The sequence below is a fragment of the Sylvia atricapilla genome, chromosome 15, assembly GCF_009819655.1.
Source record: "Sylvia atricapilla isolate bSylAtr1 chromosome 15, bSylAtr1.pri, whole genome shotgun sequence".
Classification (NCBI taxonomy): domain Eukaryota; kingdom Metazoa; phylum Chordata; class Aves; order Passeriformes; family Sylviidae; genus Sylvia; species Sylvia atricapilla.
In genome coordinates this window covers 6102082-6128016 of record NC_089154.1, presented here as the reverse complement: position 1 = coordinate 6128016, position 25935 = coordinate 6102082, and the positions used below count along the sequence as shown (strand labels likewise).

The 25935-nt window shown below is 43.7% G+C and overlaps 1 protein-coding gene across 6 annotated transcripts in view; it reads right to left on the bottom strand.

The window, feature by feature from the left end:
• The window catches only part of EPN2 (epsin 2), a 54288-nt gene that overhangs the window by 5125 nt on the left and 23228 nt on the right, over positions 1–25935 (bottom strand). For 4 of the 6 annotated variants that reach the window (XM_066329861.1, XM_066329860.1, XM_066329859.1 and 1 more), the window contains 7 exons: positions 16529–17309; positions 7655–7779; positions 6229–6321; positions 5789–5957; positions 3113–3286; positions 1552–1644; positions 494–709 (listed from right to left, as the gene is read on the bottom strand). In XM_066329861.1, coding sequence (XP_066185958.1) covers positions 494–709; positions 1552–1644; positions 3113–3286; positions 5789–5957; positions 6229–6321; positions 7655–7779; positions 16529–17123 — 1465 coding nt within the window. In that variant the 5' untranslated portion in view covers positions 17124–17309. The remainder of the gene's footprint in view (positions 1–493; positions 710–1551; positions 1645–3112; positions 3287–5788; positions 5958–6228; positions 6322–7654; positions 7780–16528; positions 17310–25935) is intronic. The other 2 variants (XM_066329863.1, XM_066329864.1) reach the window with 2 other exon arrangements.

The window sequence follows — 25935 nt, the reverse complement described above, 5'->3', positions numbered from 1 at the left end:
CAGACTAAGCAGCAGCTCACTGAATTACCCTGCAAGGTTTCCTCTCTGGGACTTCAGGCTGCAGTCAGAGATCTCCTGTGCCTGCTGCAGCTTCAGAAAAAGGGAATTCCAACCTTCTTCCACAGGAAACTCCTACCTGTTACCTTCCCAAGGTAATCTCACCTGCTCTGACAAAATCCAGCTGAGATTCATCCATTTTTAACAACCCTAAACCTAACACAGAAAATTCTGAGTGAGGGGAACTGCTGCAATAGAGTTCAGCTGCAGCCCAAGAGCAGAGACTTTGTGTTTTCAGGGACTGTCCCTGTGCTGGCTGAGCCCAGGATGCCTCTCTGAGACCCTCCTGCTCTTGCTCACGGTCTGCTGGCTGAAATAACCATGAAAACCAAGCCCAAATCACCCATCTTTAACCCCACAGCACCGAGCTGTGCAGAGTTTTCCTGCAGGAAGGGAAAGCTCCGACAGAAACGCGAAGGACTGTGCAGAAACCAACCTGGTGCCAAGAATGGGTTCAGAGAAGTAACAGGTTGTGGTGGTTTAGACACCAGAGAATCCAGGTTCACCAGGGCAGCGTTGGGGCCCAGGAAGGACTCGGGGGTTTTCCGGGCCGTGCTTTGTTTTCCTGACGTCCCACTCGAGTGCTGGGACTCAAAGAGATCAGGACTCGTGGTACCGCTGTGCTGAGATGGCAGAGTGGAACCTGATTCAGCTGCAACAACACAAAGGGACAAACAAAAACCCCTGGTTAATCCACAGAGGCAGACAGAGAGAGGCCTCAAGTGCGTGACAGCAGAGATGCCTTATGCTAAGTTTGTGTTAGTCAGGGTTTCAGGCTGTTACACCCTCTCAGCATGCAAGCAGGTCAGTGTTCTTTAGCAGAGCATGAAGAAGCTACAGTCAAAGAGTTGCAGTGCTCTACTGATGGGATTCCCACAGCTTTGCTGTTCCAGGTGGGACTCACAGGCTCCAAGGAACAGATACTCCAAAGCCTTGGCTTGTGCCCTGGCCCTACACCACTGCTGTGCCCTCCCTAGCTGGATTCCACCCAGGGTTTTCTTCTCAAAAAGCTCAGCTGTGCTTCAGGCAGAACCATCCTGAGAGCAATGATACCACAGCACTGACAGGGTCTGGCAGTTTTGATTTACTGACCAGAGGAAAAATAGATTAGAGTATTCACAGAAGGTATTTTCTCATCTTCCTACTGGAATTTACACATTTTAAAGATTCACTCAGCATGGTTCTGGTTGAGTCTCTGAGCATAAGCCCTGCTCCAAACGTGCTGGACATTGGAAATTAAGAAGTCCAACAACTTTCTGGGTCAGTGCAGCAGAAGGTCACAGGGTGCAATTCCATGGATTACAAAAGGCCCATTCCCCACGAGTTCATGCACAGGCCAAAATGTGAACAAGGAGCTTTTACTGCTGCATCATCACTTCCTTCCCTTTGTGAAAGCTGATTTTTTTTTTTTTGTTCAATCAAATTCAAGAACAGAGACATTTGTTGCTGTGACTGTCACCCAACCTGTCCACATGCTAAGAATTTGATTCGTACCTGGCTTTTTGGAAGTTCGAAGTGTGTCAAATTCAGAAAAATCATCTTTAACTGTACCATTCAAATTACTGAAGAGGTCAAAAGATGTACTTCCTGTTCAAAACAACAAGACAGCCCTGTCATTAACACATCTTCAGTTGCATGGCATAGCTGATCCTCCTGGAAGCAGTTCCTAACCCATTCCTGTCACCAAGATGCCACCACAGGTTCCAGGGCAGCAGTTGGGAGTGCTCCTACTCTGAGCCAGGAGCTGGGAGAAGGAGAATGTCACAGAATTGTCCTTTCTGACAGCATGGAACAACTCAATCAGAGCAGTTTGCTTTTGGATCAGTGTAGGGCACACCTGAGCATGCTGGGGGTTGGCCGATTGAGTGTCTGCATTAGAGACAAGCAGATCTTGCTGTGGAAGGAGAGAACAGAAACGGATTTACAGCCCCAATTATCAAGTGTTAGGAAAACACCACCAGTGCTGATTTCATTTCTGCTTCCCAAGTGGAAAGGAGGAGCAATGCCAGAGCAGAGGTTGTGGAGATGGTAAAGCCCCGTTAGCTGAAGCACCAGCGCTCGCCCAGAGTTTGCAATCAATGAAACATCACCATTCCAAAATGTGGACACGCTCTTACCTCAGACCGGAGGCAGAAAAACCACACCTAAATCATCAGCAGTCACACTCCTGAACAGCTTTAAGGTTTGTGTGGGTATTTTTAATTAGCTGAAATGTTTTCTTAATTTACTTTTAACCTTCAACACATTTCAAGCAAGGAGAGTGCAAGATGACAAACCCCAAAGGAGTGAAAATTGAATATAAAAACAACATTTATCAAGAACAAAGAGCCACCATAGCTAAAGGCTCATTGCACAATGCTCCAGTTATTGCCCTTTGTCCAGGGAAAAGCTACTTAGACAACTTTTTGCAGCACTCAGATTCCTTTGTCTGTTGTGTACTGGGATGAGTGATGAGCAGAAAATGCATTTTGGATGCTTTTAGCCACGGTGCCAATATGAAAATGCCAGGTATTAACACTCATCAAGGTTGCATTAGTTACAGAGCATGAACAGACAATTACAGCAGCACCTTCTGCATCTTTACCAGGGCTCAGGGAAGGTTTCACACCCTCAGTCTGAAGGAACAAACATTCATTTGCACCTCTAAAAGTCTCCTCCGAGCTGCTCAACCTGTCAATCTCCATCTGCAGAGACATCCATCTGCAGAGCTATTTATCATGAGGAAAGGTGAAATTAGAGGATCATTCATTGCCAGAAATTAAGTCCTTGTCTAATTAAAGATAAAACCCAAGAGCAGCAGTAGTCCCAAGTGCTCAGCAGGCAGCCACAAATACCAGGAGATGTAGAAGGGACAGAGCAGCACCACAAATTCAGAGCTTTAAGTCCAAATAATTACACTCAAATTTCTTTTTCCTGCTGGTTATTACAAGTCCCTTTTATTTTGAAGACCGAATTCTGCCAATTGTTTAGTTTCTTTGAACCACACAAGGCAAGAAAATCACTTGGGCTTCTCATTACTGAAATAAGATGGCTATGGGATGAGAACGTTGCTCACCAGAAGTAGAGAGAGGTTTGTTTGCAGGCGCTGATCCCCAAGGATCCACGGAAGATTTTGCTGCAGTAGAAGATGGCTGAGCAGGAGCCCAAGGATCCACATTTTTAGCCAGAGGCTGAGCTGTGGATCCTGCTGGTGCTGCCCAAGGGTCAACGGAAGCAGCTGGTTTGGCACCTGCAGGAAGAATCAGCAGGAAGGAGTCAGGGCTGGTTCCCTCTGGAAAGCTTTCCTTGGAGACTGACCCTTCCCAGCAGTCTTTACTCCCCATTAATACTGAGCACAAATGGGAGCAGCAGCTCAGCCCCAGCAACTCCCAGCATTTGTCACACACACCGAAAAACAACAGCACCAGGAAATTCTGGGCAAGGCAGAGGAATAAACAATTCCCCCCTCTAAAGCTGAATACAAATACCTGCAGCTCCAATAAGAAAATAAACTTGCCTTTGCTCCTGACATTGCCACCACGAGTGACAATCCCTGGCTGGAGGTGACCTAAATCACAACGTCTATTTATGAACTCAGGGGAAAGTGAGTTTATAAAAAGCCCAAAGGTAAAAGGTGTGAGATACACAACATTAACCCTTGCACAAAGGAATCTGTAAGATTCAAAGGCAATGTTTTCCAACTCTTTTAACCCCACTGCTATTTTATAAAAAATATAAACAGCTTCCCTGAGCCAGCTGTGCTTTTTTATTCCCATTTCTAAGCACTCCTGACACACATCTAAGCTGCCCATTGATACCCCTTAATTTTTTTTAACGCAATGCCTGTAGATTCAGGGTTCTCATTTTTACTGGAAGATCTTGACAACTCTTCATTCCTACAAATTCAATCACCAAAGGTTTAATTCCTAAATGAGGATTTTTATAACCCAAGAGAGCAGGACAGAATCACCCACATGCAACAACTCTTACCTCCAACATCCTGGGGGTTTCAAGTTACAACTGAGAATTATTTTAGCTTTTAAAACTCCATTCAACCCCACTGGCATCCCAATATTCCTGTAAATCAACTGAATGCTGCACACGGTGGCACAAATTCCAGCTGGAATTCTGGGTTTTGTTTCATTAGCAGGCACGTGGTCACTACAGCTCTGGAGCAGGAAATGCCAAAACTCTCCAAGGAAGCCCCATTATTCCCACACCAGTACTTCCACTTCCTTTATCTGCCCTCAGTGCTGAGTTAAGAGCAATGCCACACTAATGACAGCATTTCCCAGCAACAGCAGCTTCCCAAAATGTCCTTTCTTTCCTTAAGGGAGCACCTCAAATGAGAGCACTCAGGAAAACCCCTTCCTGGAGCTTCCATCAGCTCCACTGAAACACCACAGCACTGGCAGGATTTGGGAAATGCAGTTTCATGAGTCATTTGGGTTTTTTTTACCAGCACATTCATAAACTTGCATCTTTGAGACTCTGCCTGGGAGAATCCAGCAGGCTGGAAGCAGGGCTTGTGCTGTGGTGTAACAAAGTTGGGAAGTACTGAGGAAACACCAGGGCTGGAGCTGGTACAAGGAAAATCCTGTCAGAGGGTGACACATCAGGCAGGAAGGTGGATTTTGGTTGCTTTCAGCCATGGAAAAATAAACTAAACAGCCTTAGGGCCCAAAATTTGGGGTTTTTCTCAGTTCCTACCACCAAAAGAAAACAGGTGACACTTGGAATGATGACCGGGCAGTTGGCTGAGGAGTTTTGTAGGTGCCTTTAATGCCATTGTGAGCAGGGGTAAAAAACCCAAAGTAAGGCATTTCATTATTAAACTTTCACTTTTTCATGGTGGTGTGTGGAATGCAAATGACTCTGAAGCACTTTGGAGCAGAGGTTGTAGAATCACCAGCCTGAAGCAGAACTGACAGAACAAAGCTGTCAATCGTCATGGAAAAGCTTCTGTTTGCACAGAAACTCCCTGCCCCTTAAAGAAGTCAAAAATTCCAACAACAACAAAAAAAATAGATTCAGCAGCAGTTCCAGCTGTAACACTGAGAGGAACCATCCACTTTCTAACTCCTTGGATTGGCTGTGGCTGACCCAGATGCCAGCCCACCACACAGGCAGCAACACACACACACAAAAAAAAAAAAAAAAAACAACCCACACAAAAATTTGGCTTAGCTGCTCTTTAAAATGTGAAACACTGCCTGTTTCCCTTCAGAAATATTCCATGGATTTAGCATGCAAATCCTATGGAACAGTAAATATTTTAAATGCCAACCTGCATTTTTTTTGATCTGCTACAAAAAACTTAAGTAATTTAATCCTTTTGGTTCTGACCATACACAAACACATCCCAATTCTCTAGGAGGAATTAGGGACATGATAATTCACACTGATGGCCTTCTTAGGAAGCACCCTGCCTAAATATCTGATTAAATTCTGTGAATACTCTTATCCCATGGCACTGGACAGAACCAGTGAGACATGAGTTGGACGAGTCAGTTTTGCTGTAAAGACAACAAAGGTGTCACTCTCCTCTTCCTTAGGATTCAAACTGCACTCACAAAAACCCAACTGCTTAAAAAAAGTGCAGCTGCCATTGTTTTCTGCTTGGAAATGAGGAATTCAGTGCAAGGAATGAAAATGGATTCAGTCACAAGCTGGACACTGAGGAACCTTGAAATGCTCAAGGTTAAAAAGCAAAACCTTTCAAATCCCATTGGCCCTGGAGGTTTGCTCTTACCAAATGATTGCCAGGGGTCAGAGGCAGGGGCTGCAGCTGTGGATCCTCCCCAGGGATCCGTTTGGTTGGCAGCAGCAGCAGCAGCAGCGGGAGGTCCCCAGGGCTCGGTTTTGGGCGGGGCCGGTGCCGAGGAGGGCAGAGCATCCATCAGGTCCAACAGAGTGGTGTGCTGAGGGCAGGAAGAAGCTGAGCTTTACTCCAGGGCATTGTCAGGCTGAAGTACCAACCCGTGAGAGTGAAGAAGCAATTTTATTTTTTTTTTTCCTTTTACACGCCTGCATTGACTAGTTCCAAATTTAACCCGCGTGGAAGAAGCTTTAAGCTACACAACAAAGCAAACCCAAAAGCATTAAAGAGCTCAGTATTAAGCTAAGTTTGTGTTACTGTATTTCAGAGCTTTTTGGCAGCATAACCAGGAATTTCTTAGGCGAAGGCACTACCTCCTTCTTTTTGGGAATTTTAATTGTGTCTCTGCGACTCTCCTCCAGAGCCATCTGTAATCTCAGATCGTCTCCGCGTCTGAGGCGCTCCTCCTGCAAAGGAAATCAACACTGGTGATATAGACCATGAGCCTGCTCTGAGCTGCTGCTCCCTGCAGGGCTCCAACCCTGCCCACCCTGCGCTCCACAGGGGGATGCTTTGGGGCTGGGATTTCCACGGAACACCAAGGAGGGAAAGGAGTTTTCCTGTGATTCTTGCCTCAGGAGCACCCCGACCCTGTGGTCACAACGACACAGCCAGTTTTTGCTGGTTGGAATTTACCCTGGTGGTGTGTTATTCTTTGCAAAATTCAGTTAAGGAACACCACAGAAATTCGAGTGAACAACCCATTTGTCAATTATCACAATGGTCTTTCAGCATTCAAATCCCCACTGAGGGCTGTAGGGAACTAAACTTAAATTTCCCTGGCTTTTGTTCACTTCCCTCCATGCTGGTGCAAGATCCACCAAGGGAATCAAGTCTTGCCAATTCCATGTGTAATTTGAAGGTTTAAACATCTGTAACTACAATGTTTATGCCACATTCAACTCCTTTAAATATCTTTGTTTGCATCATGTCTCTCAGAAGTTGACTAATCCCCCAGCTTGTCATTTTTGAAGCTACTTCAAATGCTTTGATTCTGATTTATATTTTTGTTCCCTTTATTGCCCAATAATGATGAAGTTTACTGGGTGATAGTTTCCCTTTCCAAGTAGTCATGCTTATTATACTAAATTGTTACAGGAAGCCTCTAAATATTATAGGCACTCAGTATAGCTGACTTGAATTTTCACTCAGAGCTGAGATTTGACTTTGTTATGTATTAAAATGCAGTCACTTTATCCGAATTTATTCCAAATTCAGAATGAAGCTCCTAAGAATTAGCACAGTAACGTAACCCAGGTGATAGATACGGAGTCAAGTTACATTAAACCAAGTTTTTTTATATGATCTGGTACTTTGTGTCAGGTCACCCTCCTGTTCCAGAAACTCCCACCAGACGAACAGACCGTTCCAAATTCCAGTGGAATCAGAATCCACTGACATTAATGAAGCTTTTCAGGACCAGTCATGTTTTCAGCCCTTCCTAACTGAGAACATCTTCAGTAATGTGATGATTAACATCCTCCCACACAAAAGCCTTCTCACAAAGTGACTGTCATCTTCCACTAGTCTCAACAGCTCGGAGGCTGAAGTTACTTTAAAAAGAGATGTAAAGAATAAAAATAATTATAATTTTAAAAAAATTTTAAAAACCTACGCACACAAGAGTCCACCTGGAGCAAAGCCAAGCTGGTATCAATAAAATAAATAAAAAAACCAACCAAACAACCAAACCAGGCTGCAATCTGAACTCTCCAAGCACGGAGACTTTGGAAAACCTACACGGGCACCGACCTGCTCCGCCACCTCCCGGCTCATGGCCAGCGCCAGCTGCAGCTGCAGCTCCTCCTCCCCGCTGGTCTGGGGCCGTGCCTGCTCCAGCTCCGAGGACACCCGAGGGGATGTGGCTGTTGGGAGACAAAACCCGGCACGTTCAGCACAGCAAACAGCACAAAGAGGGCTCAGGTTGGCTTCCTGCACCCCGTGTTTGGTGTCAAGAGGTGAAGTTTCTGCCAAGGGTGAGTGGGACAGGTTTGGGGTTCACAGAATCAATCATCGAGTCCAACCCAGCCCTAAACCCTCAGCTAAACCCTGGCATCCCACACATCCAGTCTTTTCTTAAACACATCCAGGGATGCTGACTCCATCACCTCCCCGGGAAGGACATTCCAGTATTTTATCACTCTTTCTATAAAAAACTTTGCCCCCATATCCAACCAATATATATCCCTCGACACAGCTTAAGGCTTTGTCCTCTTCTTCTGCCAGTTGCTGCCTGGAGAAAGAGACAAACTCCCACCTGACTACAGCCACCTTTTAGGAAGTTGTAGAGAGTGGTAAGGTCACCCCTGAATTTCCTTTTAGGTCTGCATGACAGTTCACAAAAAAAAAAAAAAAAAAAAGACAAAATTTTTTTATGAGGCTGTGATATCAAGAAGTACCCTCAGCTGATGCTGGTTATACCCTGAGTGTATCAGAGTGCCTCACTTATAAAGATACAGAATTATTGTTGGAGGAAACATTTGTGGGTATTTCTTACATCTTCCAGTGTCAGTAAGGATCTGCTGGGAGTGGGCCAATATCGGGGTAAAATTGGATACCACCCACTTTTCTGTAAAATAATACAGTCTTAATGGGAAGATAAAGAACTATTCTTAACTGCTGAGCAGGCTTGGGGATAAACAAACCAGCTATTCAGGCTCCAGATACACACAAATACAGGATCATTCTCTGTTAAAAAAGAGTCTGGTAAATGGGTTGGGGGTGTTGGTTGGTTTCTGGGGTTGGTTGGGGGTATCTCCTCCCCTCCTCTTCAAGGAACAGCTCCAATATGCAATTTCTCAAGACACAAACCATCTTTTAGGGATGTTTTCACTCCAGAAGCAATGTGGAATTCCCATCCTACACCAGTAGCAGGTTTAGCACTATACAGTAATGAAATTATTTTGTGCTCACTCTCTCTCACACAATTCTTTAGCATCCAAATCACTCACAGAGAAATTTTATCTCGCTTTGGAAAGAAAGTCTGTATTTAGTGGCTGGAACGATGATTAGTTTGGCAAAATATACATTGACATTTAATACTTTTAATTGAATGTTTCAAACTAGCGTGTCAAGCTCGAAGAAATCAAGTTTCTTCCTACCAGGTCAGCTGGGTATGTGAAAACGAGATTGTCAAACTCTGTTTGAAAACCACTTTTTCATCACTACTTTAATCCTCCAAACATTTCCCAGTCTTGTTTTTCTCTCCTTAAGTTTCAGGCTAAAATGACATCACAGAACAAGTGAAACTTTCTCACCCAGCAGGCCAGAAGGAAAGGGACAGTCCATAAACAAGGAATGACCTTTCCTCCTTCCCACCACACTCCGAGGTGCAATCCCACCCCATCTGCTTCTAAAGGCACAAATTAATTTATCACCCACAACAATTCTTCCACCTTGTGCTGATCCTGACACTCTCAAGCCAACCTTCCTTCAATTAACATGCTACTCATAGCTCAATTCTATTACTTTTTCAAACTATCTCATATAAAATAATTAAATTTAGCCTAGTTGATGAGTACTTACTGCTCCAACAGTCACAGCCAGGCTCTCCAATATATTATATTAAAAATATGATGATTAAAAGCATGTGATAATTCCCAGCCACTCACCTAATGCAGGTAATAAATTAGCACTAATTCTAATCATTCTAATCCAAAATGGATGATTTTAAACCAGGATGGAAGTGGAAACACTTCCCTTTGGAGCTCAGAGAATATTTTATCTTTGCCAGAAGAAGACTGAACAGTTTATGGGTGTTAAATACCTCAGAGAGAGAAAAACTATTTCAGATAAAGGGGCAAAACTTCACGGTATAAACTGGCCAGAGATGGACTTGAGATACAGATGGAGAAGAGCAGTTTTGCAGCAGGGATTAGAGAAGAAAAGAGTCCTAACTGGTTTAAAAACAGAGCCTGGGACAAATGAGACAGCAGCAGAGTCACCTGAGAACAGATGGCACCTGGACCAGGAGCAGGGAGGAACCTTCTGCTCTGCTGGGCTTTTAACTGGGGGGGAGAAATGGGATTTCCTGCACTTCCTGCATCCCAGCTTTTCCATCTCTGTATTCCACAACCACCAAGAACCTGATGGCAGGATGACATTAACACTGAAATGATGCAAAATGGGCTCAATTCCATTGCTCTTCCTCCCATTTCCACACAAAGGACTAGCTGAATGTGCTGCCCAGTGCATTCCTGCCTGGAAAAGCTGGAAAAAGCAGGGATTGCATCCCACTCTGAGCCTTTCCATGGCTCTCCACTCCAGGCAAGGGAAGGGCTGCCTTGGCTTTGGCAGGGAGCTTCATGAGCTCACAGCTCCCAGCAGATCCCAACAGCAGCAGCTCCAGGATCCCCACATGGGTAACATGGGCTCACACACACACACATTATTCCTTCTCACTTTTAGATTTTCCAGCAATTCATTCTCCTTGCTTCCATTAACTCTAAAATTTCCAGCTCCTTTTGACTTAAAATAAAAGGGAGAAATGTCCATTTGAAGTTCTTCCTCAGGCTTCAAGAAAAAAAAGAAACGAATTATAGTAATGTTGCTGTTTTCTATGTAAGCCTCTGCAGTGTTATAAAACCATCCACCTTAAAAAGTTGCCAGGGTTTTTTTTATTATTTTTTAATTTATTTTTTTGGAAAAGGATTAAGGGAAATTCAAAACACTCTTCTTGGGAGTAACCTGACAAGTTTTATCTGAGATCCTCATCCATGTGGGCCTCATCCTGCTCTAAGGTTAGAATTCCCAGGAGCCAGCAGGAAGGTTATGGCCTTAGGAACAGGACAGTGCCACACAAAGCATCCCTTATCCCCCAGCACATGACAGTTAACTCAGATGTTTATGTAAGATGGGACTCAACAGATCAATTCTGACCTGCTAAGCCCTGTTTTGACGGGAATTTGGAAGTCCCAGTCCCCTCCAGGCTGCCCAGGAGCAAATTTCTGGGAATCTGTTCCCGCAGGGAGCACCAGGCCTGGCTGCGCAAGGAAATCATCTGGAGGCTCAGTTAATCACTAAAGCAGGAGTCTGCTGCACCATCTGTGCCTGCCCAGGCTGGGACAGCTCCCAGACACAGCTATTGATAATTTCCTATATTTTGGCTCTATTGAAAGGCCTCTGTAGCTGCTTATAGATCTGGCTGAGTTAAAGTGAAATACAGGACACAGAGAGCAGAGTCTGCATTAATAATAAAGATCAGACTGTATTTTCGTTCAGAATCCTGTGCTTGGCTTTGGGGGCTTTTTTTTTTTTGTTATTTCTGGGGTTTTTTTCTTTAGTGTCAGGCTTTCTAATTTGCAGGTGGAATTCTGAACAGAATTCAGCTCTCAGTCACGTTTGTTCAGAAAGAAAAGCTGCTTCCTCACTCGCTCAGTGAACCGACAAAAGTGGGCAAAACCAAAAGTGACTTGAAAAACTGAAATAATATCAAGGTAAGGACTCAGAAACCAAGAGCAATTCACTGGGGAGGCAGGCAGAGGTCCCATCTGTCAGTCTGCCTGTGAAAGACCACTCAAATAAAGATGGGATAATTTTATAAAGCCAAATGATGGAAAGGTAAATGCAAGCTGCTTAATCTGGAAGGAATTGCATAATCCACCTTTCCCTTGGGAATGAAGGAACAAGGTACAAGAAGAGAGCTGATAACACTGATGAATGTGACAAGGTGGAGCTGCTCAGCCTTCCTGCAGGATTCTGATTGCACTGAGCAGACTGAGAGCTTCTGAAATTCATTTAACACTCAACAAATCCTTCAGGTTTGTTTTGTTGGGAGCATTTTCCTCTCAGGTGATCCCTACACCCGTGTGAATGGACACAGTTGGATAATTCAGTGTCACTACAAAGTCTGGATACACCAGTGGCACCTCCCACCTTCACTCTCAGCACCAGAAAAATAAATGTATGATGAGAGGATTTAATCAAGCTGTCAAATGACATCTGACAGGAGTCTGCCACATTCCTTCAACACCTCAAACTACGGGAATTCTCCATGCTGTTCAGCCAGATCCACTGCTGGGTGATATTCCCTATATTCCTTACTAAGATGGAAGGGCAGGGATGTGTTCCAGCCTGCAGAGATGCAGAACAGATTATTATTAAAGAAATAATTATTAAATAAAAACCAAAGCCTTTGAAAACAGGAGTGTTCTGAAAGGAACACGGTGCCCAGAGAAGCTGTGGCTGCCACATCCCTGGAATGTTCAAGGCTGGAGCAACCTGGGATAGTGGAAAGTGTCCCATAGCAGGGGGTTGGGACAAGATGAGCTTCAAGGTCCCTTCCAACCCAAACCATTCTGCATTTTATAAATTTCCCATTGTGTCAAACCCAAACCAGCAACTCCTCTGAATTATTTTCTACTCCAAGCAAAAGGGGAGACAAAACCAAAACAGATGAGTGAACACAAACTTGCTGAGGCTTCACAAAACTGCTTTGAAATAACGTGTCAGCTTAACGTGATTAATCACTGGAAATACAGAACTCCTTAATTCAGCTACAGCAAAATGCTCCCAGAATTTGTCCAGGTTCAGGTTAAAGGGATCCCATGGATCCCATGCCACCTCTGCTTCCCAAACTCTCTTGGAGCACAGGGAAAAAGAGAAGGATGTGGGCACAACCCAATATAACACCAGGACATCCCAGCTTGGCCATAACAGGATTGGATCTCTTAAAAAGCGTGGCCCCAGTAAATTTGGGTTTAAAACACCAGCAGCGTTTGCCAGGCTGGGAGCAGCATCCCAGCTCAGGCTTAAGAGGTCTAAATTAAGAACATCCTACTTTTCCCCGTGCAGCCATAAATCCAGAATCCTATTTAAGTGGTCACTGGCAGCTGGAGATGAAACAAGGCCAGGAACAAGAGGCTGAAGTTTTTGAAAGTGGGTGACAAATGTCAGGCAAAAACCCAATTATTTAGATCCAAAGGCAGATTAAGAGTGAGGGACTATTGCTCGAAAAGATTTTAAATATTCATCTTATATCCCTTCCTGTCCCTAGTTGGTTTAGTTTCAGCACCACACAAGAATATTTCCTTACGGTGAAATAAAACCTGGTATCAGATTTGCTGCAACTCCCCAGAATTGGCATATTTTCCAAAATAAATAAAAATTATGCATTTTGTCATGGAATACTTAATAGCTCCTAATCTGCGCATTAATTGTTTAAAGAGGGAAGATAAAAACAATTGTTCCCACTATGTAAGATGGAGGCTGGGAGGAGCTTTATTTTTGCTTTTGAGTATCTCTCTCTTGGCTTCCATTTTCAGCTTATGAGACTAGGTAGAAAAAAAAAATCCCAAAAATACTTTTACAATTCACATGCCATAATGTGCTCCCTGGAATTATCCAAGCACAGAGATCTTCAGGGCCAACGAAGTCATTAAGGCAAAGCTTTGGGGGAAAGGATTTTATTAAAAATGATCAAGTTGCACCATTTCATTTTGCACAGTTTCTAAAGGATTTTTAGAGATGAAATGAAAATATTCACAAGGAAACAGGGAAAAATATCCTTATCTGCCTGCAGCAGTGAAGGATGATTGGACATCAGTCAAGAGATCCTTTTCCATCTTGAATTCTCTCACACTACACAGGGTATCAATATTGCTTTTATTTTGTCACAAAGGATGAATCTGGGACACAAAAACCAGCAATTCTTTAAGAAAATCCCCTGTGGCTCAACATGGAGCAAAAATCCAATTGTTCCCATGCAAACCTACACAGGCTGGGAAGCTGGAGAAAAGGAGTTTGAGCAGATTTCAGTCAGAGCTGCCTGTGCAGTGCAGCTGATTCAACAATCCCAACAAACTGACCCAAAAAGGCGTCACTGATTTAACCAAAATTGCACTTTCAGTCCCTGAAAGGAGAGGGCAGAGATCCCTCACCCCCAATCCAGTATCCCAGTACCCACTGGGAGTGACTGGTGAGCTGTCCTGAAGGAACTCCCAAACTCTTTCAGCTCTTTCTTCTACAAGAAGGCACTAAAAATGAGATTTTATAACCCAACATAAATTCTTCAAGCCAGGGGAATGAATTCTGCAACCCCCACCCATCGTGCCTCGAAGGACCAGGAGTAAAATGTGCTGACAACAAAGCACTGAGGGATGAAACATTTCCTGTGGTGGTGTGGGCAAAAAGGCTCTGCCACCGTCCCAAACTTCATTTCTATTTGCTTGAAACATTCAGCAAAGAGGGAGGCTGGACATTTTAAAGAGTCAAATCTCATGCTGTAGATAGCAAATCTAAATGTCTCTGATCTCTTCTTCAAAGGCTCAGAGGAATGAAAGAGAATTCTGCCAGAATATACAGAGCAGCAACAGCATCTTAGGGATGTTCTAAGGGGAGTATTTCCCAGGAGTGAAGCAGAACTTCATTCCTTTTGCAGATTTTTTTTCTCTGAATCCAGATTTTCAGCACAAAGGAAGGGTATAATTAAAAAAAAACCCACCACATGATGGATAAAATCTCTTTCACTTTAAATAATGAAAAGCATCTTTTCCATCAAATTTAGCAGGCACAGGAATAACCCCACATTTATGTAACAGATTAAATGTCTGGATTTTAATGAAACTCCTTCCTCGTTTCCTGGGATAAAGCTCTTCCCAGTTTCCCAGTATCAGAAGGACTTAGCACAGCTGTTCTGGAAGGTGCTGGTTTGCTTTGCTCCACTCAATTAAACCAGACAAAAAAACCACATTAAAACCTCAAAATACACAGACTGACAACCACCTGGATTTTTGCTGATCCACAGTGAAAAAAGTCCAGGAGAGCTGAAACAGAGAAAGAACCGAGGAGAGGGGGGGAAAGAAAAAACCCTGAGATTTCTAAAGCTTCTTAGGGGGGTGAGAGGAAAAAAAAAAAGGAATCTTTACCTCCAAAGCAATCCTGCCACAGGACACACACAGGGAAGTGGCAGCAGTAAATCCACACTTGGAATACTGAGGGAAGAGCCAAACTCGCTGCTTCTCCCATCAAAATTCCTAAAGCACCCGAGGAACAATTGAGGAACACGCCCTGCATTGCTCAGCCCTGCTGGGAGGAATAGTTTGCAGCCTCTGGTAGCATTTAAGGTTCCAAACAATAGTTCCAGGCATTAATTAAAGTTGGGACTGGTGGAGCAATAACCCTCTGAAATCCAAGGTGTGCTCAGCATATTTCAGCCCACCAGCCCAAGTTAAAAATCAATATTTCAAGCTACCTCTAAATTAAGAATTTTTGTTGTAGTCAACAACAATCTATACATCTGAAAAGGAAAAATGTTGTTATTATTGAGGTAACAATATAGGAGTTTTTCTTTAAAAATTCACAGTGCTCAAGCATAGTTATTATAGAAAAACCATATAAATACAGAAAAGTGATTGTTACAGAAAAATAAGGATATTTCTTATCCTACTGCTAATTAAAAGCCAAGATCAAAATTCTCATAGCTGGAAACCTTCACTCACATTTTTTGTACCTTCTATCCTAAAAATATTTCCTTTTGGAAATAATTTTTTCTGCTCGTTTCCAGAGCTTTAAACGGGTATTTTCTCCATCCTCATTTGATTTTCCTGCTATCTCCTCCTGCAAATGTCAGCAGGGCTGACCCCACTCATGGATTTACGATTTAAGAAGCACTTTGGGACACAGGACATGACAAACTTCAGATTCTTAAAGCTGGTGCTCAATGATTCCTGCACCCTGGCTCAGTCACAGCCCTCCACACACTCCTAAACATTCATTTAAAGAAAAGATTTTCTTTCAGAATTAGACCACAACCACTGACATTCCAGCCAAAGCAGCTTTCATCAGATCATTACTTACATTAAGGAGGATTTAGTGCCAAATCAGGCCTCCTCCTGACATGACAGGGAGTCCCACCAAGAAGTGGTGGAAAGAATTTGTTCTTCCCACATCACTGTGCTTGTTTTTTTAAGAATGAAGTACAGTGTTTAGTATTTAGTACAGACACTCACACCCCAAATACTGAGAATATAAATATTTAAATAGAGATTCAAAGCACTCCTCCTCCAAGAACTGCTGAGTAAGCAATAAAGGAAATTAAAACAGCACCACTGTTGCCAAAGTACAATAGAAGCAGCATAAAGTAGCAAAATTATTCAGGAAATATTCTCTATTTCTTATTTATTCTTAATCCAAGACCAGGTTGGGCAGGGCTTGGAGCAGCCTGGGACAGTGGAAGGCATCCCTGAGCATGGCAGGGGAATGAGATCAGCTTTAAATTCCCTCCCAACTCAAATCATCCTATGATTCCATCCTGAACAAAAAAAAACAGATCTTCAAGCATTCCTTTTAAAACCAGAAACGAACAGGAAAACCCCTTCACACCCTCCCCACGACACCAAGCACTGGAACAGTTCACAAGAGCAGCCTGGCAGTGCTACCTTTGGAACTGACAGTAAACAAGGGCTTTTGGAATCGATTTCCATCACTACACACAGTCCCCTCCAAAGCAAATATTTACCCAGGCCATCAACACCACGGAGCAGATCCACAGAGATCTCAGATCCCCCCTGCAGGCAGCATTTCCACCCTCCCAAAGGCACCATTCGCTCCCACCTCCAACAGCAGCTCCCCAAAAGAGAAGGATCGACACTTTGGGATGTGTTTGCCTGTACTTACAGCCATGGTAGGATGCTGGGGATCCTCCAGACTTCCCATACTCCTGCTCTGAGTAGCTGGTGGACAGGTTGGGCTGGCTGGAGCCTCTCCCAAAGGTGATCTGGTTGCTGCCCACCCCAGTGGCCACCTGAGCCATGCGTTCTTTGGTCTTCAGGGCCTGGGCCCTCTCTGTCTTGAGGCGCTCGTCGTCCTTCAGCAGGGACACCAGCTGCTTGGATTTCTCCCTCACGTTGATGCCCTGGTCTTTCCCATCCCGATCGATGTACTGAAAATCTTTCAACGTCTGGATAGCAAAAATATTCTCTTTACACTGCTGGGCCACCCTCTCGGACCCAGTTTTAATCAGGTAATCTAAGAGAGTGAGGGCCTTGTAGACGTGTCGCCAGTTCTTGCCGTGGTCGTTCAGTCGTTTCCAGATCATGCTCATAATTTCAGAGAAGGCCACAACATTGTAGGTCAGATCGGCAATTTCAGTCATCAACGAACTGGAAGGACCCCAGGGGTCATTCGAGGTCGCTTCCCGAACTTTTATTTCAGCCTCTGAGTAATTGTTCACAATGTTCTTCATCTGCCGTCTGATAGACGAAGTCGTCATTTTTATTTCCCTTTTTTTTCCCCCCCGAGGCAGATTCCAGAACACAAACAGCAAAGGGCTAAATTTGCTCTCCCAGGAACGTTTCTGAACTGCGAAGGCTCCGTAGCAGTGGCGTATCTGTGACACGTTCCACTACAATCATTTCCTCTCCTCAAGAGGATGACACGAGAAAATAAAAATCATGACCTGAGTGAGGAAAGACAACAGAGCAGGTTAGTGGGGTCTGACAGCAAGACACACACAAACTGGGGAGGAATTTTCCTAGGTTTTTATCTCCTTGAATTTCGTCTGATTCTGAAAACAACTTGTTCTCCTCACGAGTCACATTAAACATTTAAGACTAAAAACCTGAAGTGCTGAGCAAAACAAAAGCAAGAGGACAATCCAGCTGATACAAAAGCGAAATTTCAAAAGCAAACCAGAAACAAAGCCCAACCTGGAGACTTAGTTTCTGAAGCAAAACCTACCCAGAACTTTTAATTCCAGAAATTACAGAGGTCAGATGAAACCACATGAGAAATTCCATGTTCAGCAGCCCACTAACAGTCGGAATCTGCATCCAAGAGAACAAGCAGACTTCCTAAACATCAACCAAGCCATTTCTGAAACCCTGGCCAAGTTTAAAGCCCTCTCAGTCTCAGGGCAGAGATCCTGTGGCCCAACACACTCCAACTCAAGGTGACCTTTCATGATAAGCAGATTAGAAGGAACTTTTTTTCCCCCCAAATGCATTTACTTCGTTCATTTGACAACACTCAGCAAATCCACGCTTTCTGCTCTGTGTGTCTTTCACACAGCACAGAAGATTTTTTAATTCTATGAGAATAGAATTGTAAAGCCAAAATGATTGGCAAGAAAAGGCAAGGACAAGCTGTGGAGCTGGAAAGCTGTGTCAGTTCTTTAGTTAAGGTCACTGTTTCAAGTAAACAGAGGCCTATTAAGCTTTGGAATAAATTACTTGAGCAGCCTGGCAGATTGGCCATTCCATTAACACAGAGCAGCCCTGAGAGCCACCAGTGGCACCAACACTGAGCAGGGGCTCTGGAGCTGAGCTGGCCACGTCCACAGGGATGCCCATTCCAGATGTCCTTTAATAATGTTCCTCCAAACACTCCCAAGAATCAACTGATCCCTCACAGAGACACTGGCGACAAGGAAAGCACAGATTTCGAGCCTGACATTGTCATCACTCTTCAAATTAGAACAGTGCCATTTGGAATGGAAGCAGAATTCAGTGTCAGCACAGGTCTGTAATGGCTTTTTTTAGCATAAAGACAAATTCCCTTCCTTAGAAACCTTTCTGGGCAGGTTTAACTACCACAGAACACACCTAATGAGTTATTTTATTCGATCTTCTTCCACTAAAGTTGATTTCTGGCAGAATAAAAGCTTCTTATGACATGATGGAAGATTAACTTTGAATGAGGCCAACACTAAACTTCAGGTAAACTGCATCCCCCTGGTGCTGTCCCCAACATTTAGAACTCCAGTATTTAGAATATTTAGGAGAGGAGATGGCTAACAGCAGCAGGAATAAAAAGGGGCATCTCCTGGGACATTTTAAGTTCTGTGTGGATCAAAACCAGAATCTGAAAATGCTCATCCTACACAATCCACGACTGCTCCTTCCCTCTGGAATTTTACATAACCCAGATCTGTTGGCTCACCTGCCCCTGTGATCCTTCTCTAATGACCTGTAAAAGGTGAGGGAAGAATAAAAATTAAACAGAAAAAGCACAAGGTACATCTTATTTAGCCCAAACCATTTATTTGTGCCAAGAATGGATTAAGGCAAGTTCCCAGCAAAGCTGAAACCAGTTATTCAGAGGATCTGGAAGACCACACTGAACTGGGAGCAGGCTGCAGGCAGGAGCTCCTGGAGGCAGCACAGTGCCAAGTGCCAGGGGAATCATGGACACAATCCTGATGGTTATACAGATCCCAGAGCAGGAGAATCCAACCTCCCTATAAAAACTGAGCTTTGTCAACCAGAAAAGCAGTGAATAACATGAAAAATCAAACCTAGGAGGTCTACAAAACCTTCTAAACCGGCTGGATGAAAAGTCCACCAAGTCTGACATCCTCAAACACAAATCCTTGTGGGAAGGAGTGTAAGAAAAGAACACTTATATTCCCTTGTATTATCAGCAACTGGGACATCTGGGACACACTGGGCATCTCCCAAACCCCCTGGAAGCCACCTGAGCTCCCTGTGTGACCCTCAGCAGGTACAACCAGTGACACATTCAACTAACAGCTCCTTTAGGTTTCTAAGAAAGAAAACATCACCTTGGGCTTCTTTATGTCCCTCAGGGTTTTACAGGAACTGGCCAACTCCTTCTGAAATTCAGGCTACTGAGAAGCCTCTCTGTATCTCCACACCCCTTCTGTTCTTTCCATGCACGGATTAAACTCCCATTCCTTGGGACACACACAGTCCCCAGCACTCTGCACTTCAGATTTGGCAGCAACAGAAGTCTGTATCACAACACAGTCATCTACTGCTTAGCACTCCCCATACATCAAATACTTCCTAGAATTCCATGTGCCTCTTGGGAGTTGTACTTCTACTGCACATTTCTTCTCCCTGTGCATTTCATCTGCTACTTTATCCCTCAGCAGGTCTCAATCTTTCATCATTTCTTTCAATTCAAGATTCATTTCAAATTTGACTAATTCACTTCAATTTGGACACCTTATTATTTCGGGCCAATCTGCAAAAGGGAATATTTGCAAGAGCACTGATCTCTGGCAGGACACAGCTGGGAAGAGCTCTTCCCTGTGACAAGCAACATTTACTCCTAACCCCATTTCCTGGCTTTTAACCCATTGCAAGTCTATGAAAAACATTCTTGCCTTACAAAAGTTTTATTTCTTTCAAGGCCAGGGATGAGAGGCCTTCCCAAAATCTTCTTATAAGTACTCTACAGGAGCAAGAGCCTCACCTATGTGTATCTCCCCAGTCAAAGACAAGTTTTATTACTTTACAACTTCACAAGCTTTTGGAAAAATCATTTTAATGCCTCACATGTAAAAATCCCTGAAGAATTAACCACCCTCACAAGACAAGACTGCTTCCCTTTTCTCTCTCTTGCACCAAATCCAGCCATTTTTACACAACAGCACAGGAGAAATATTCCAAGTCTCCTAAGCTTTGCTGCATGGCAGACTGCAAGACAAGTAAGAACAACCCAACTCTGGCTCACTTTTGGAGCTGATGAAATGCAACACAAAGCTATCAAGGTCTAAAAAAAGAGAGCCAAGAGCCTTCATTCCCTCCCAATTACACCCCACTAGGAAAGAAGGCACTTGGTTTTGGAGAAGAAACCAAAGGAAGAACTCCAAACTGGAAGCTTTTCTAAGTCTGGAATAGTATTTTGGAAAAACAATCCCAGAGCAAACACAGGAGAAAACACACTGGATTAAGGGAAACCAGCAATTTACACTTCCAGGAAATTAAATATTTCACTTGTTCTGTAACAGGCCATCAATCCATCAACCCTGAGTGACTCTTCACTTTCATATCTTCGAGTCCTGAACGCCAAGGCCTTTCATGAGAGAAACATGAAGGTTTGTTTCTTCCTCTTCTTGATGGACATGTTTTCATCTTACTCTACTCATAACCCATAATAACCAACTTATTCTAAACCTCGTAATAAACACCCAAAGGATGACAAGATGGGAACCTGATGGAACTGGTGTTCCCCTCACCAATGCAGCTGGACCAAAATTCAAGGTCCTGCCTTGGCAGTGGGACTGACCCTCACTCAAGAGTGTTCTGTCCCTGCTTTCCACACTCTGCTCCCTCACCACGCAATGAAAGCCTTTTCCTGGATTATTCCAAGCCTTGCAGCATCACAACAACCTCTTTTTATCATTAAACAGATCAAAAAGCCAAACACTCCAACTGCACAGAAGTGAGGAACTGTTTCTAACACACAATAAAATTCTTACGCAGAAAGTTTAGATTTTTTTTTTTCCAGAGATCTCATTGAATTAACTTCTCACAACAAGCCACAAGGAAGCACAATGCACTTGCAACTTCAGCAAAAATGTGAGTTTGCATTTTTAACAGCAGAGTTGCAAAGAAAGCAGAAAGTGAGACCAGTTGATTCAAGCTGTTTCTGGTTAGCAGGAAAAAGGCTTGAGCAGATTTCTGTGGAAGTTGAACGGTTTAGTCCTGGGGAGCCTTCCTCATTTTCACTCTTGGTCCCTACAAGCATTTTCTCTGATTGTGCAGTATCTTGATATCTCCACATGGCAAAAAAAAAAACCCAGATGTGCAGACAAGAAAGTGAAGCTTACCTGTGTTATGTGGAGGGAAACACCCCGCACCCTTTTCCCTATTCCAACAGTTTCATTACACAAATAATTAATTCTCCTGGTGCTTTCCTACACACAGTGTGCAGACAGAAGGCATTCTTGCCTGAACTCCTCCTCTCCCTCACCAGATTAAGCTCAGTGAATGAAATCTGCAAGAGGAAACATCTTTAACTTGCTGCGACTAACATCAAATCAAGGCCAAGCCACAAAGTCCTTCATAAATTCAGTTCAAAGAAAACAGCCCCACAAATCCACCTATAGACAGGCTTTCAGCACAATCCATTCACACCTCTGGAATGTAAAACTCCAACCAGGATTTGCCTGCACTGATAAAATGCCCTTCATATCAGCCTGAAGGTAAATATCTGCATAGCCCAGCTAAGCATGCACCGAAAATATAGGAAAAGCCTTTAATATCAAAAGTGAAAATTAACATTAACATCAGGAGTTCACCAGACATTTGCATAAAATTTTAATTAGCAGTATTACAGACAACATATATCCTTAGATTAGACAATTACTGTAAGTCACATGCATGGAAAGCGAGGATTGGAAAATAGTTATTAATTCAGTCAGTCTGCGATCTGAATCTGCAAACATCAATCTGCATAAAAATATCTCTGCCTTGCTGCCTCCCCTCTCAGGTGGGAATACACACACACCCCCTGAGATCTGCTCTCCTTGCTGTCAGGATGGAAGTCAGAGGTAGGTGATGCTCAGGGACCTGTATTCCAGGATAAATCAGGGAATTCTTGCTGATCTGTAAAGGATCAGCCTCAGAGAAGGGGCTGCCAGGTGCTGACTGAGGAAGAAGCTCCCCCAAACAGACAGACACTGACACCACATCTGCACACAAAACCCCAACCCCAACAAGAAGTCAGCTCCTATTTATGGCAAAGAAAAAGGATTCCCACTGCCTGGCACTAAATTCACATCCTGGCTTTCCTGGGATAGCTCATCATGTGCCTAAATCCAAGCCCACTGTGTTTTAGGATGTTTCATTTTCCACAAACGGCTAAGAAATCAGAAAAAAATCAGAGCAGAAACCTTCATATAAAAATCAGGAATATAATGCAGAAAAAAAAAAAAAAAGCCATTTTTCTTACACTAAATCCATGCTGCTAGACAGATTTTCAAACCTGACTAATTCTCTGATTTTTTTTCTCTCTTCATAAATTATTCTCAGAGAACAACTGGCTGACCAGAGGGTCTCATTACCCTGCCTATGATACAATATTCAACTGCAATCCAAACACTGTTCCCAAAACCAAACAGGAAAAGGAGAATCTGTGCATCGTGGCCATTTGGAGGAGAGGACAGAGAGGAGAGAAGACACTTGGCACTACACAGAAAAGCCAACAAGCAGAACACTTATTAGCTCTCTTTTGCTATTCTGCAGCAAAGAAAACAGCAATTCATGGGAGTAAAACAGCAAAATGAAGAGCCTGAAATTCCCATCAATGCCCTTCCTCAACCTACAAAATTATTTAGGAAATGAGTTACAAATACAGATTGGCAAAGGGTTTGGAGAACAGGGTTAACTCCAGAGGAAAGGTTTCATTTCCATTTTTCACAGCTTAAATGCTTGTCTTCTTCAGTGTAATTTCTGAGGAGAGGAAATGGTTCAAAATTCAAAGTTTTGGAAGCTTTCCACTCCCTTTTACAAATGAGAGAACAAGGTCAGCTTTCACAGACAGCAGGTGGCCAAATTATTTCTTTATTTAAAGAGTTAATGCTGAAAGATAATTCTCCTTCAAATTTATGCATATTCATGAGTGCCAAGGTTTGGTTCTGCACTGGTTTTACAGTCCTGTCTCAGCCTCACTGAGGGAAAGTAGCTCCTGCTTGAGCAGACTTTTAGCTGTAGAAGAGATTTACGGACACAAATCTGGTTCTGTTTTCTCCATACCACCTTTTCTTACTCCTTGTCTCCTGAAATTCCTAGGATTTGAGTCCCATGGGGAGCTCATTTCTCAGAGTGTATGACAAGGGGACTGAGGAGCAAATCTCTAACCTGCCTCACACAGCAGCACCACCTGGTCACACCCTCTTGGGACTTGTCAAGCCTCAGGTGCTGGGGCTTTGTCACCCTCAGCCCCATCAGCCTTTGTGGGGCTTTGTCACCCCCAGCTCCATCAGCCTTTGTGGGGCTTTGTCACCCCCAGCTCCATCAGCCTTTGTGGGGCTTTGTCACCCCCAGCTCCATCAGCCTTTGTGGGGCTTTGTCACCCCCAGCCCCACTGGCCTTTGCAGGTGGAATTCCTGACAGGGTGGCTGTAAATGTGCTGTGAAGGGCTGGGAAAGGGGAAAGCTCTGCCAGACCTGCAGATCACCACTCACGACCCAAATCCGACCTGCACCGGGATCTAATTTTAGGATTACGAGCTTTGACAACAGCTCTTTAAAAATAACACATTCCTCCTTCTAGGGCCAGGTCAAGTGTCACCCACAGTGCCACCTGCACCGTGGGCACATCTCAGCTTATTCTTCATGCAGCAGGTGCGCAGTGAATATCAGAATATTGCAGAATTACAGACCAGTGTGAGGTCAGGCCACTGAACCAGAAATGCCAAATGCAAATTAATCCAACAGAGCAGTGAAAATACCTCCCCAAAGGAATTTGTTCCCTGCGGATTACCTGTTCCAACAAAAGCATTTTGTCTGTCTTCTCACAAAATGAGTAGGAAAAAAGATCACCCAATGTGTGCCTTGACTGAAAGGTAACAATCTGAAATAAATTCAGCTTACAATTCAGAATACTTGAATTGTATTTTCAACTGAATTAAGGGCAGGGAGATACTTTCTTCATATTTTTTTTTTGGAAGGGAAGAGGATGGCCAATATTCTTGCCAGAGGAAGTGCTTTGAATCTATTACTAATTAGAAAAGTCCAGTCTTGTCACTTAGGCTGTTATGGGGTAAAAAGCACCTGCTCAGGCCCTCACAGATCAGCCTAAACACAGGAAGAACTGCAGAAAACACAAGACCACAAAATGTCAGCTCTCTTCTTTAAGCCCCAGTGTTTTCCTACAGAATTGCAATTTTTCAAATTCATATTCATCTAAATGTGCGCTCATGTATCAGACTCCATATTTTGGGAATGTGTTTTTGGAAGATACTTGCTACTTAAAATGACCTGGTGATTTCATTAACTAAATTGATTTTGCACTTTTATTAATATGAAGCTGATGTCACCAAGTGCAGTTTCTCCCATCCTCCTACACACCCCAGACATGAAACCACATTATACACACAGAAGGCCAGAGGCAAACACTCACTATGACAAAGATTAGGGGGGAAAAAAGAGTGTAACTCTCCATGTTACTACTGGTAGAAGCTGAAGCATTAATACTTTTATTTTATGACACGGATATCTAAGAAAAAGGATCGTTCAAGAAGCACAAGATGCCAAGAAATACCTGTCCATATATCCAAACATTATTTCTTCCATTTTAATTAAGCGTGCTGCCTGCCAACACAAACTACAAGCCTGCAAAGAAAACAGAGATTGATTCAATATCCTTCTTACATTCATCAATGTCCATTCATGGTATAAAATTTCAAGTGCCTTCCCTAACAGCCACCAGATTTTGCACAATCATCTTGAAAAGTCAACACAATGTCTTAATTCAACTATCAGAGCAGGGAACGACATCAGATTGCTTTAAACCTCAGAAATTCAGGTACACGAGCTGGCTGCTCTTGAGATTGGACTCGAGGAGAAAATCCTTCCCTGTGAGGGCAGGGAGGCCCTGGCACAGATTCCCAGAGAAGCTGTGGCTGCCCCTGGATGCTTGAAAGTGTTCCAGGCCAGGATGGATGGGGTTTGGAGCCTGGGACAGTGGAAGGTGTCCCTGCCACGGCAGAGGGTGCAACTGGATGAGCTTTAAGGTCCCTTCCAACCCAACCCATTCTGGGGTTTTGTGAATAAATTGTTTTAAGACTGCAAAGTAGGAAACACATCCCAAAATCCTCCCTGTGCATTCTGGCCAAAGCCCAGAGCTCCAGAGCAGGATTTGCTGTCAGCAGTGAGGCTCAGAGGAGAACTGAGGATGGGATTGTCCCAGCTCCTGCCAGCTCCACTCTGCCTTACACCAGATCCGCAGGTGGAACGCTCCAGTGACCTGATCCAGCGCTGGGGCTGCTCACAGATCACATCACCCAACCAATTCATGCCAAGGTCACTCCAATTACTTGAAAGAACACCCCAAATAAGGGGAGCACTCATTTCAACAGCAGGCTCCAGTTACAGCTCACCAGGCAAAGCTGCACCTGGGAAGCTCAAACTGGAGGTGAAGTTGATGGTTTAGATTTGGGACTTGGTTCAGCAGGTGACTGTGCAAGGACTGCAAATGGGGGATCTGGGAAATCTCCTTTTCCTGCCTAGTGACACAGCAATTCCATCTTGAAGACAGTCACGAAGAAGGAGGAAATTTGGTCCTTCACTCTCCAAATTACCAAATTTCATAAAACCTTAGCCCTGCCCTTGT